This window comes from Mustela lutreola, chromosome 7 (assembly GCF_030435805.1).
Source record: "Mustela lutreola isolate mMusLut2 chromosome 7, mMusLut2.pri, whole genome shotgun sequence".
Taxonomy (NCBI): Eukaryota; Metazoa; Chordata; class Mammalia; order Carnivora; family Mustelidae; genus Mustela; species Mustela lutreola.
Genome location: NC_081296.1, coordinates 25,418,153 through 25,431,721, shown reverse-complemented (window position 1 = coordinate 25,431,721; position 13,569 = coordinate 25,418,153). Strand labels below are relative to the sequence as shown.

General features: G+C 52.7%; 1 protein-coding gene across 4 annotated transcripts in view; it reads right to left on the bottom strand.

The window, feature by feature from the left end:
* Window positions 1-13,569, bottom strand: part of LRRK1 (leucine rich repeat kinase 1) — a 121,877-nt gene that overhangs the window by 42,329 nt on the left and 65,979 nt on the right. For all 4 annotated transcript variants that reach the window (XM_059180165.1, XM_059180167.1, XM_059180166.1 and 1 more), the window contains 6 exons: window positions 6,973-7,199; window positions 5,827-5,954; window positions 5,574-5,737; window positions 4,589-4,726; window positions 2,569-2,681; window positions 1,200-1,276 (listed from right to left, as the gene is read on the bottom strand). In XM_059180165.1, coding sequence (XP_059036148.1) covers window positions 1,200-1,276; window positions 2,569-2,681; window positions 4,589-4,726; window positions 5,574-5,737; window positions 5,827-5,954; window positions 6,973-7,199 — 847 coding nt within the window. The remainder of the gene's footprint in view (window positions 1-1,199; window positions 1,277-2,568; window positions 2,682-4,588; window positions 4,727-5,573; window positions 5,738-5,826; window positions 5,955-6,972; window positions 7,200-13,569) is intronic.

The window sequence follows — 13,569 nt, the reverse complement described above, 5'->3', positions numbered from 1 at the left end:
TACTAAAAGAGCGCTTTGCCAACAGACATGGAGCCAAAGAAGAAAGTTATGTGACATTGAGGATGACCTAAATATTGGTTCCTGTTCTCCGGGACAGCGTCTTGAGGGATATTTCTGTGAGCATAACTGGCTTTACAAGTCTTCGCTTTTGGGTTAAAAAAGAGGGCTGGCTGAGGAGCTCGAGGGACAGGTCCACACCTTCCCCCATACCTCCCAGAAGACAATGAACGAGAAGAAGTAGCTTTCCTGGAATACTGTTGGCTGATCTGGCCTGGTTGTGAGACCAGTCAGAACACTCTAGCAACAGTCCTGTTTCTGATGAGTTTGGAGGACGAGGCCAAGTCCCTTCAGACACTCAGGCTGGCCAGGACTGTGGGGCTGTGTTCCCACGAGGCCTTCATCAGCTGCTATAGTATGGCCGCAAGGACTTCATGGTACTACTGCTCTCCCTAACCGTGGGCCTGGAGTCACACAGTGCTGGGGTCCCACAGTGCTGGGATGACACCTGGTTCTGTCACTGAGCAGCCACATGACCTGGGCAAGTGAGTCAGCCCCTGTGCTGCAGACTGGACTGTGCCCCCCCGCCAAAGACCTAGTCTACCCAACGTGATGATGATTGGAGTTGGAGCCTTTGGGGGGTAATTAGGTTTAGATGAGGTCATGAAGGGAGGGTCCCCATGAGGGCACTAGTGCCTTTAGAAGAGATACCAGAGAGCTTGCTCTGTCTGTCTGTCTCCCTCTGAGAACAAAGCAAGAAGACCCTCACAAGGAGCCTGATCGCAGACTTCCAGCCTCCAGAACTGTGAGAGCATACATTTTCAGCATCTCAGCCACCCAGTCTGTGCTTCTCTGTTACGGGAGCCTGAACTGGCTGCAACCCCATGGCCTCCACTTCTTCATCTGCAAATGGGGGAACCCCAAGCCACACCCCATGCCATGAGCCTTACAGAAGGGCACTAACAGGTGTACCATCTCTCGGCGGTGCTCACTCACAACAGAGCTATCCACACATATAGCGACCAGTCTCATCGGACTGCAAGCAGGAAAGAAGGTTTCAGGGTACATGCAGGCCAAACGGGTCTGATGAGGCCCAGGGCGCGCCCAGGTTTTCCCGGGAAAACCCCGTGCAAGGGCGACCCCCGGTGGTGGAGCAGGGAACTGCCCGCCCGGCTGTCTCCTCTGCCCCTATGGACACACACCTGTCTCGGTCCCAGAACGCTGGCGCCCTCTGGTGGTGAAAAAGGAAATACGCTTTGTTTTCAGTCCGTCTTCATTTCTGCAGGGGCAAAAAAAAAACAATCAGATATTGAGGAGACCGTGACAATTTTTGCTGTGACTATATAATGCCGAGCCATGCGGATATAAGGGAGAACACTCCATCAGGAAGGTGTCTGGGTCCCTGCAGCTACTACGTAAGCACAGACCTTGCCTACTAATCGCACTGATTATGCTCTGAAGTCTTTGGGGAAAAAAATGTCCAGAGGAGGTGATCTAATGCTGGCATGGCCAATGGTGATTTCCATTCTTGAGTTTTCCATTACAGGCAGGTGGGAGCATTTCTGTGCCTGCCAAGAAGGCCCATTCCAGTCGCTATCACCTGGGGGTGGGGGTGGGGGTGAGGGTGGGGGTGAAGGTGGGGGTTCCCTTTTGGGGGTCAAGTCCTGCTAAGAAGTGGGCTTCAGCAAGTGAAATTGGGAGGCTGGTCTCCAGGACCCCAAAGGCAAGCTGTGCTCATTCCCAGATTTTCATCTTTTATTAGACGGCTCTGGGACTGACTTTTATTTAATGGAGGTGCATTTTTTGGCTAAAACTTTAGAACAGAATGACAGATTAGGCTGATGTGAGAAGATCTTCCAGGAGCCCTTAAAAATTAGAAATGGAAGGATGCTGTCACAGGTGAATTGTGACTCCCCTTCCAATTTATGTTTTGAAGTCTTTTTTTTTTTTTTTTAAGATTTTATTTATTTACTTGTCACAGAGAGAGAGAGCACACAAGCGGAGGGGCAGGAGAGGGAGAAGCAGAGTCACCGCTGAGCAAGGAGCCAGATGTGGGGCTCGATCCCAAGATTCTAGGATCGTGACCTGAGCCCAAGGCGGACACTTAACCGACTGAGCCACCCAGGTGCCCCTATGTTTTGAAGTCCTGACCCCCAGGACCTCCGAATGTGACTGTAATTGGAGGCAGGTCTTTAAAGAAGTAAACAAGTTAAAATGAGGCCATGTGAGTGGGCTCTAAACCAGTCTGACTAGTGTTCTTCTAAGATGAGATTTGGACACAGGCATGCACAGCGGGAAGACCACAAGAGACACGGGGAAAAGCCGGTTCTATGTAAGCCCAGGGGAGAGGCCTCAGGGGAAACCAGCCATGTTGTCACCTTAACCTTGGATTTCCCGCCTCCGGGCATGTGGGGGGAATAAACGTCTCCTCTTTAAGTCCCCCCTGCCCCTCCCAGGCCTGCGGCGCTCTGTAACAGCCGCCCTGACAAACCGACAGAGACACCGGCCCATGGGGCTGCCGGACTGAGGTCACACATGCATTCTGGAACTTGCCAGAGCCTCCATGCTTACTTGCCAAATTGGTTTCTGGAAAGATCCAGGGTTTTGAGTTGCCTGCAGGTCCACTTCTCTTGAGGCGGCAGTGCCACGAGCTGGTTTCCCTGTAACCTCAGGAACATGAGGGCCTGGAGAGAGAGAGAGAGATGCAGAGACACCATCAAACACCACAGGGAGAAGGGTCAGCTCCCTGAGACAATGCAGCAAAATGATGACAACCGATTCGCCTTCGCGAAGATTCTAATAGTGTCGGGCTAAAGAAAGGCTCTTACTCGCAAGATTATACCTAACGCAGCAAACAGGACGTCTGTACATGGTCCGTCCCTCCTGATCAATGGGAGGCAGTTATTCCAGAACGAAAGGAGGACAAGTACGTCTCAGTGTTGGGCCCTCTGAAGAGTGACAATTACGCATGGGCCCGTCTGGGAAGCAGTGGCCAATGCTAAGGGTCCTGGGGGCCGAGGCATCCCACGGGGGAGGGACTGTAGCACACTGTGGGGCGCCCCTGCCTCCTATAACCTCCTCAGGTGATGCCCTGGGCAGGGGAGGGTGGCCGGGACACCTGGTGCCCCCTGCTGACTCCCTGGCCACGGGCCCTCTGTCGCCCACCAGGAACTGCAGGGAACAAGCTCCGTCCTTGGACTTGTCACATATTTTACCTTAGTGGGCGCACAGGGGGCACCCTGCAACCTTTCTCAACACCTTTCCCAGGGACACGGACTCTCCTGTCCTCAGTGGCCGTGGCTCAGGAGTGCGAATGGGCTCCCCCACCACTTTGTACTCCTTACCCCGTGCCGTCGCCTCTCCCATGTCAAGGGAGGGCCCAGGACTTCCCCACCGTCACAACCGGTTTGTCACAGAATGTCTCATAGGGCCGTGCACGCGCCAAGCCCCAGAACCCTGGGGTCATGCAGGGCCTCCCACGACCCCATCTGGAGGGGGAGACCCGTGAGCAAACACAAGGTCCCACAGGGCCAAGTGGTAAGGTCCTGGGCAACCTTCTTTCCCTCAGGATCTCCTGCTTCTGGCCTCAGTGGAAACCAGAAAACCCAGTGAGCACACGGCTGGAGTGAAATGAGGAAACCGACCCAGAGCAGGGGACTCAACTCATGGCCAGGGGGGCCTCTGTGGGTAGCAGTGACCTACGCCCTCACCTACCAGGGTCCCGCTTGATGTGTGCATGCCTCGGGGCCTGAGACTCGATGGCCCTGCTCCCTGAGAACACACAGTTGAAAGGTACCTTCCTGGCCCTTTAGGGGTCCCTGAACACGAGGGGAAGCTGTGCTTCTCCTGGCACGAGAATCTGTGGGGGCCCATGAGGTCAGTGTGGCAGGACAGGGGGGCCGAGGTGTGCTCTGCCTCGGGTTGCCCGGGTGCCTTCAGCCCATGCTAGTCAGGCCCTGAGGCGGGGCAGCCCTCGGTGCCAAGAGATGAACACGAGCTACGCTCGCCTTCTGGGGCTCCTGTCCAAGTGGGGAAAACAGAGACGGATCAGCAAAGCACCTAAGACAGGAAAGCAGCTCCAGGTGGTTGGGTCGGGAAGACATGGGGGTCTGGAAAAAGGCACTTTCTTGGGTTCCCAGCCAAGGAAGGTTCTGAGCCCCAGGAATTCCAGTTCTGCCACCTCTGGGGAGGGAGGTGGGCAAGAAGACCCTGCCCCACGGTGCTCCCTCAGCTTTGCACACCGGTAGGCCTTGGGGGAGTGGGGGAGGGGTGGGCACCCGGGGGTCCCAAAAGAGGCCAGAGAAGGCCAGACAGGGCTGTGGGGCTATGCTCATGCTTTTCATCCTGGAGGATGAAAACCTGTGCTCTCCCTTCCCCTCACAGAGCTGTTTTCATGCTGCTCACTTCTCAATCTATGCTCATAAACATGCACAATTTTGAGAGTTGAACCTTTTTTCTTTCTTTCTTTCTTTCTTTTTTTTTTTTTTTTGTTTCAGAAGCTCAGGAGAAGCCAACAGATTGTACAGCGACGTGGACTGATTTCCTCACAAAAGCCAACAATGAGAAAGAGAGGGCCATGAGGCTTACTTACGTCAAGCTGGAAAAGCCCCAGGGGAACTTCCTTGAGAGCATTTTCTGAGAAATCCACATCCCGCAGGTGGTTTTTCCAGAAGACAGCCATCTTGTCCGGTAGAGATTCCAGGGCGTTTCTGGATGCTTTACAACATTTCTAGGAGTTTGACGAGAAACAGAAGGAGATATTAATTTGCTTTTGAAGTGCAGTGAAAGACCTTTTCCAAAACTGATGTGAAAAATCAGAACTCGACAGCTAAGGCTCTGTTATAAATACAACACGGTTACGAGGCTACAAACTGTCATGTCCCTTGTTCCTGTCCTTGCTCCAAGGAAGGGGCGGGAACGGTTTCCTGAGGGAGACCAAGGTGGCTCCTGCCCCATCCCTTCATTCCAGAACATCTGGCCCATTGTCCTTGGAAATAACGGCATCATTCAGGATCAAGATCTAGGGACAAGCGGGTTTCCCGCACACATCTGTGGAAGCCAGAAAGCGCATGCGAGCGATGGAGAGTTTCTTGGTTTGAAACCAACAGCAATAACACATAAATATTCTTTAGGCCGGCTCATCTGTTTTAACAAGCAAACTTCCCCAGAAACAAAAACACCATTTAATTGTCAGGGAGGTGGAGGCGAATTATTTCTTCTTCTCTTCTTTGTTTTTATTTCACAGCTCATGGAAAGGAACCACACCCCCACCCCGCTTTGGGGCAGAACTGTAACGGTGGAAAGTTCTATGGGGGGTTATGGCAGGAATCTCGAGCCGGGAGCTGGGCCTGGGGTGGGGGGAGTAGAGGAGGCAGGGCTGGCTTACAGGTGAGTCGCCTAAGACACTCAGGGGCTCGATGCCCAGTGACACCTCTGAGTGGTAACAAGGGAACAGCAGTGCTGCTACCCAACCTGGTCACCAAGAGGAGGAAGTGAGACAGAGCCCTGACCAGAGCTCCGGTGCACATGAGATGCTGGCTTGACTGGCCTTTCCTGATTTCTGGTACAATACTCACCAAAGGGCAGGCCCAGGCATCTGGGAACACCTTCAGGTTATTTCTGGAGATGTTGAGAAAACTGAGGGACTTGAAGCAGTGGAGGAAAAGTGCAGGGAGTTCTGTCAACTTATTGTCAGAAATATCGAGTTCCTGCAGCTTCCGCAAACCGATCCAGTTAGTGGCTGGGGAAAAAGAAAATAATGATGTGGTAAGAAGACGCGGTCAAGAACTCAACGACGACTGAGGTCAGGGCGCCGATGATACAACGTACCACCTTCTTCTTCAAACAGTTTCTCTAAGTAGTTTTTGGAAGCTGTCAGTTTTTGGAGTTTGGAGAGGTGCAGGAATCCCGGTGGAAGGTGTGGCAATTTGTTGCTGGAAATGTCTATCTCGAGGAGCCTGTGGTTGGGGAGGGAGGCAGTCAGGGCATCAGAAGAAAGAGGAAAGGCATCCCTGCGACATGTTTCTCTGTATTTCCCCTCGTGCAGTGCTGAAGAGCGTGCACTGAAAATGTCTTTTCATCCCATTAACTGTTACCACGTCCCGCAGAGACGAAGAAAATCACACGTGTCTTTGGTGGGCCCTGGTCTCACTGACCAGGAGGGATACGAACCTTTCTCAGGAGAGGAGAGCAAAGTCAGCTGGTGCCCTCGAAGCTGCTGGAAGGCCACAGGTCTGTGTTTCAAGCCACCTGGATCCCCCCCCCCCCGGCTTGCCCTGGCTGAGGACCCCCACTCAGAAGGCCCTCGTTCTTGAAATGTTTGTGTGGCTTCCCTGTGGCTTGCTTCCTGACCCTGTGCCCTGTGCAGCATTCTCTCTTAGCTCACTCTAAGTGAAGCCTTAGCTTTTGAACTTGGCTCAAACCCTTACAGAGTGAAGGTAAGGCCCTTCCCCTTCTCATGGAGCTCTAAGGGCCACGCTCAGGCTTCCTCCCAAGGCCTCCTGAGAAAGGAAACTAGGAGCTGCCCATGCCATCCACCCACTGCCAGAGTGCTTTTGGGGAAACTCTTTCTGGGAGGCCCTTCCCACTGTCCCTGGGAGGTCAAATAAAAACAGGCTCCCGTGGGCCTCACTGTGTCCCCCAGGCAGGCAACGTCCAGCCTCCTTGGATTTCCGTCTGCAGAACCAAGAGGGGACATCTCGGGTGAGCAGCGGGCACAGCCACCATGCACAGTATAAGGTTGGGCTGAGACAAACCACTTCCCCCCAGACGTCTCTGCATTCCCCTTGAAAGGAGGGGGGGCCGTATTCCTCGGAACTGTGTAAGGGCAGCAGAATTCCCCTCCTTTTACAGAGAACTGGATTTCCAACCACAAACTCTGATCCAGGAGTACATAGCAGGAGGACTGGGGGATCGTGCTGGGTTCGGAGGTCCCCGTGTGCACTCCGAGGGGCCTGCAAGGGGGCGGGTGCCCACCTGGAGCAGATGATTTCATCTGATGACTGCACGGCAGGCAGCTCCCCCAGGTGGTTCTTGGAGAGGTTCAGCTTCCGGAGGTTGATGAGTCCCCAGGGGATGATGGAGGGGAGGGAAGCCAGGCAGTTGGCAGAAAGATCCAGCTCCGTGATCTGGCAGGAGATGTCTATGAGCCAGTCGAGATCTACCCAGGGCAGCTTGAGGTGGGCCCACTTCACACAGAGAGCCTGGGTTTGGAGAAAGGGGAAAAGCCCCCTCGGGCAGGAAGCCCAGGGGCCAGTGTCGCCTTAGAATAGAGCAATGATTTATTCAATTGTGAGTTTGTCTGTTTCTGTTCATCTCAGCTGGAGTCCCAGGGTGTCAGGACCTTGGCCACCTTGTGGCTGGCAGTGGGGGGGTGGGGTGGTACCTATTTCCATCTGCATCTGCATCTCACAAGTGACCTCTGCAAAACTTTGCTCCCCAACTCTCCAACCTCTAGGGGGAACCCATTTCGGGGGGGGAGGTCCATGAATGTTCCCTCTTCCAGGGCCGGAATCCGCGGGAATGACACCTGTTTTGTACAGAGCCACCCATGCTTGGAGGGGGTCTCCCCCAGACTGGAGAAGAAGTCAGAAGACCCAACCTGGGTCTCCCGACCCCTCTGAGAGGGGATGCCACTTGCAATATGGCGGACCCCACACTGGGAGCTTGTAGATGGGCTGCTTCCAGACTGAGAAGAACCAAATACACAGACAATGGCCAGGCCGTATATAAAAAAACAGAACTTTGACATGCCACGTGTGGCAACCTGCCTGGGAAACTAACCCCCTTCTCTACAATAATGAGCCCAGGAAGCCAGCCCGCTCTGAGCCAGGCTTGTAGGGAACCACACCACCATGGCTAGCCCACCATGGCCAGTAACTTCTGTAACAATCAGCCCCGAAGGGCCAGGACTTGATTAATCACAGGCAGACTCCCCAGTCTTTGTCCCCACGTCCCACTCAAATGAGCCAGAGGAAGCCAAAGTGCTCCCCAACCAATCACACAGGACAACCTCTCTTCTCGTGAGCTGTCTCCAGCTTCCCCATCAACGGCCCCCCAGGGTGGGGGGGGGCACACCAGAGGCTTCCCTTTTCTCCCACCAGAGAGCGTCCCCATGGCTCTACCAAAACTGCAGGAGAGGGTAGCTGACGCCCTTGCTACGGCAAACTTGGAATAAATTGCCTTTGCTTTTCTCATTTGGTTGGCCTTCGTTTATTTCCACAAGAGGGAGTCAGAAAGGCCAGTGGTTTGCTGGGGTGTGGTGGTTAAATACACATGAGCAGGGTTTTTCTCTTTTTTTCTGGATTCTCAAACGATTGGTCTCAATTCGGTTTCTGGGGGGCAGGAAATCAGCTTTTTGGCTTGTTTCTCCAAAGCAACTGTAAGTCCATATGAAACAAAAAAATCAGTGCTTGGCCAACGGGAAAATGTAACAACCAAGCCAGGGGCCTGCGTGGGGCGGGGAGGGGGCGGGGAGGCGGGGAGCAGTAACGTGGATTAAGTTTGGGTTCAGAATAGGCAGCAGCAGACATGCTTCCTTATGTGGCCACTAGATGGCGATGTGTGCCTGGTCTTTATCTCTAGCAATGCAGCCGGGATTGGAATGCGTGGGTCTGGGGGTCTGGGACACCCTCTCCAAACTCAGGTCTTGGACCCAGGAGGTGAAGGACTCTGTCTTGTCTCTCCATTCACCTGGATGGACACGGACAGGTGAGGCTCTGTTGGATTTGGAGTCAAGAGAATGACGTTTTAGCCTCAGCTGATTTTTTTTTAAAAAAGACAAGGTCACTCTACTGCTGCTTCCCTTGTCATTACGGCTTTCCCCACACTTTTTTATTTTGAAAAATTTCAGAACCGTGGAAGAGCTGAACTTTGTGAATACACATGAAATGCCCTTCATTTAGATTCCACTGTTAACCTGACACCACATTTGCTTTCTCTCTTTTCCCTCCACACACACTTTACTTTTTTTTTTTTTTTTAAGATTTATTTTGGAGAGGGGAAGGGGCAGAGGGAAAGAGTCCCAAGCAGAGTCCACGCTGAGCACGGAGCCCACACGCGGCTCGATCCCGTGACCTATGAAATCATGACCTGAGCCGAAACCAAGGCTCAGATGCTTAACTAGCTGTACCCCCTGGTGGGCCCCCTATTCTTCCTTTTTTGCTGCGTTTTCAAGTAAATCATAGCTATCGTGGCATTTCACCCCTGAATACTTCAGCACGTGTCTCTACAGAACAAAAATATTTTCCTACTTGACCGCCATATACTGATCATTTTCAAGAAACGAAATCAATACAATATTATCAAATCCACCATCCATGTCCACATAGTCCCGGTTTTCCCAAAGGGTCTTCTATGACTATTTTGTGTCCTGATTCAGGATCCCATCCAGAAGCACACATTGCATGTCCCTCTACTTTAACGTAGAAGAGTCCTCATGGCTTCTTAAAGATTTTACTTATTTATTTGACAGGGAGAGAGATCACAAGTAGGCAGAGAGCAGGCAGAGAAAGAGGAGGAAGCAGGCTCCCCGCTGAGCAGAGAGCCCGATGTGGGGCTCCATCCCAGGACCCTGAGATCATGACCTGAGCCAAAGGCAGAGGCTTAACCCACTGAGCCACCCAGGCGCCCTGAGTCCTTGTGGCTTCTTATGTCTTTTTTCAACACTGGCAATGCAGTTTTTCAAGTCATTCCAGCAGTCTCATAGACTCCCAGAATCTGAATTTACTTAGTTGTTTCCCCTCTTGTTCAGATTCAAGGGAAGCATTTTTGGCAAGCATCTCAGACAACCCTGAGTCCTCTCAACAGAACATCACCATAGGTCACCTGCTGTCAGCTTGTTTTGCTACTGATGATGCCAAGTCCGCTCCCTTGTTAAAGGTAGTGTCCATCAGACACACACACACCCCCGCCTTTGTAAAGGTACATTTTACTCTGTGATTTGTAAGGACAGGTAGAGTGATATTCTGAGTGATATTCTGTCTTGTGTTCCTACATTATTTCACCCAGTGGTTTCAGTGGCCATTGTTGAGCCTAGCCTGGCTCAGTCAGTACGCTGATGGTTACAAAGCAGTGATTTTCCTAAAACTACCATTCCTTCTGCATTTGTTACCTGGCATTCTTCTGTACACAATGGGGTCTCCCTGCTCCTTTTAAGTATCACTTTGGAGTCATGGATTCTTTCTTTATTCTAAGTGTTACAATTATTATTATTATCATTATGTCTTTTGCCGCTCTGGTCACCCCCAGTTTGGCCAGTGGGAGTCCCATCAAGGGGGCTCCTTTGACATATTCCTACCTGTTTGGGATATTTACTTACTTCCTAGAAAAATCTGACACCCCCGTTTCTTTCCAAGCCCCAGCCCCAGAATCTGCCCTGATTCCCTTGAGCAGAAAATGGTATTTAGAAACTAGAATCTGGGTGCTAGGTGTGCCCACTGCTGCTGGGGTGTCGCTGCTTCTCAGCCCATGGATCCGACACAGCTCTGCATTCCACAGGAGTGAATCCTGACGCCTGCAGTTCAAATCCAGCCACATGGGCTTCTTCCTAATCTTTCTATAATTCGTAATTGCATCATCCTTGGTCTGGTTATTGTTGGTTTTCATTTGTTAAAGAAGTGGTTGGGGCCAGATGATGTCTAGGTCACTTCAGGACCCAGGATTCTCCCTGGCTTGTGTGCTGAGGAGGACAGTGTGCTCCTGAGGGAGCCTTGGGATCAGCATGACGGCCGACCCAGGGGCGGGCTGAGAGGAAGGTGCCCAGTCAAGGAAGGTCCTCCGAGGGCCTGGTGGTCTCCTCTTCCTGGGTTCTTGGAGACACACACTGGTCCCGGGCCCAGGACCAGAGAGCAGATCACAGTCTGACTCTCCACTCACCCTGTGTGGCCATTTCTGATCATTCAGCACTAAGGGGATCTGTCTTGGACTGACCCGGCAGCCAAAAGGAAGCTAAAAAGGAGGCTGGTTTTGATTTTGATTTTTAAGACACATCTTAGATGTCTACGGAAAGTCTTATAAATCAAATGACAGGACCATCAAAAAATCCTAACAAACTGGAAATGAGCCGGATTGCAGTCTCCCTCTTGCATTTCTGTCATGTTCTGGGAGTCTGGAGCTGCAGCCTATAATCCCATCAAGAGCAGGCACTCGACCTCAGGAGCCCCAAGCCTGGAGTCTGCCTGTCTAGTTCTGCGTGGGTCCTTGGGCAAGTTGTAGCAGACGTGGACACCTTCTCGGGCTCTGTCTGGCTCATCTCCCCTTATAGGAGCCCACCTGCTGATTTTGCTCCACGATAACTCAGACCTGGGGCTCATCCCCTGTGCCCCAGCAGGCAGTCCAGAGCCCAGCCTGTGGGCACCTGCTGCACAGAGCCTTGACCGACAGTCTCAGGTGGTCAGCAGTGTGCCCTGCGTGCTGCAGACACTAAATAAATGCTTGTGCACTGGCCCAGAATCCAACCACTGAGAACCTAGATCCGTCCATTCACACCTCCAACCCAATCGATCACCCGAAAATGTCACCACCCTTCAGCCCTTCCCCCCTCCCCCACCTAGTCTGCCTGAAGCAGGGCCTTCCCTGGGGAGCCCCCACACTGCCAGTCTCCCCAGCCACTTTCCAGCTGTCTGCCTCACTGTCTCCTCCCTGCCCTCTGCTTGCCCTCTGCGTCCCCGCTGGCAGAGGGCTTACAGAGTTAATTCATTGTAGGTAGAAGCGACTGGGGGATGGGTGTGCTCCCAAGAGCAGAGGAGTCAAGGCCAAGGAGAAAATGTCAATGAAACCCAGAAACTGCCTGTTCATGAACGAACCACGGGGCTCAGAATGCGGACCCGACGCTGAGATTCTCAGGTAGGCTGTGGGGACCCAGGGAGTATGGCCTCACCATCAGTAACTGACTGGCCCATCTGCCGGGGGGTGGGGGGCTGGCTGGGGAGCTGCCGACCCTCCCCCCGGGAATGTGTGTGGTTTGGCAATGCTTGGACACTGTGGGAAGCACAAGGCTGGTAGGCCTGGAGCTAAGAGAGCTATTCCTGAAAACCAGCCTCATTTTGAAGGGGGGTGTCATGAGGTCTCTTGAGGGTCCGAGCTTCTGCAGGCCTGCTGGTCTCTGCTTTCACACCCAGGTCTGTCCCCGCATTGGCTCTGGACCCTGCTCTGGGGTGTCTCCCCTGGAATTCACAGCCCTTCTGCCTCCTGTCTAAATCCTGCCAATCCTGCAAGCTTGGGTGCCCGGACTGCCTCCTCGTCTCCCACGAGGGTCTGTGTCATGGCAATGCCATCTTGCTTCATTTGGAGGGCACTGTTCTAGCAGAAAAAAATCATCGAGAAGAAGAGAGTGGCTGTGTGCGCCGCCGAATTCGCCAGACACGGGGAAGTGGAGGAAGCAGATGCCGCCAGTTCCTAAAATTGAGAGTTCTTTCTAGGTCTTACTCACCCCCCCAACCAGAATTTCTGCAGGGTGGAAATCTGTTAAACTTACGCCCCAGAAGAAGGAGTCAAAAGCAGAAGTCTGAACACAGAACAATACACTTGGAGTCTGGACATTCTTGGGAAAGGATTTCTGTGCTTGGCGGTTGAAAAAAAATGTGTGTGAGATTTCTACCTCATCTTGGGTTGGTTTGAAAATTTTCATTGACAAAAGTGATTTTCCTGTTGGGGCCCAAACATGACAGGGTGTCTGAGTGTTTACAAAGTGGCAGAAGGGAAGTTAACAGGCACACCGCTCAGCAAATGACAGGACACTTGACGTGGAAACCAAGCAGGGTGAGCCACGAAGCCCTTGTTACTTATTTGTGTTTAGCCCGGGGAAGGATCACAATAAACAAGTTTCTGAGAGAGAGAGAGAGAGAGAGAGAGAAGCCAGCGCTTGCATAATGAAAGCCATGCACGCCGAATTGCAAAATCAAAGACAGCTGGTGTGGAGGACCCCCTCCTCCCGACCCCCATTCATCAGTGCTATGGCCAAATCACCCCCCCACCCCCACTCTGGAGCAAACAGACGGAAACACACTCATGTTTGTCCTCAAGCACGAGCCCTCTGAATGTCAGGCAACAGAGAAGGAAGTACTGCTCTTCCAGAAGGCACAGGGGCTGACCTAGACACATGCTTCCTGAGGCCGAGGTAACGATTAGGACCGAATCAGGGAAGGCCTAGATGTATGGAAGGGCATGGCTCAGCAGAGTGATGCTTGGGGTGCTTCTGTGTACCAAAGACCTCCTCGTCCTGCAATGGAGGCTGCAATCCGGTGTGTGGGGGGGGGACGGCAATTACCGGACTTTACACAAACTTTCTTGAAGCCACCGGACCTCAACCACCACAGTGGAGGAGCCAGTACTCCACAATCATACCACTTATGTTTGCACTTACATCAGTGCAACCCTCACTGGTCAAAGAAAGATGATTGGTAAGCGAAGGGCTAGGGTCTACGATGCTTTCAGCCTGGATTTTGACCTTGACAGTTGAGGGTTGGTAGGGGGCTGTGTGCCTCTGCCACTGGTTAGGTGGGGAACAGCCTCACCAGAGTGGAGAGTCAGTTTCACCTCCTCCCAGTCTCTAAAGAGCCCGCAGAGCGGAAC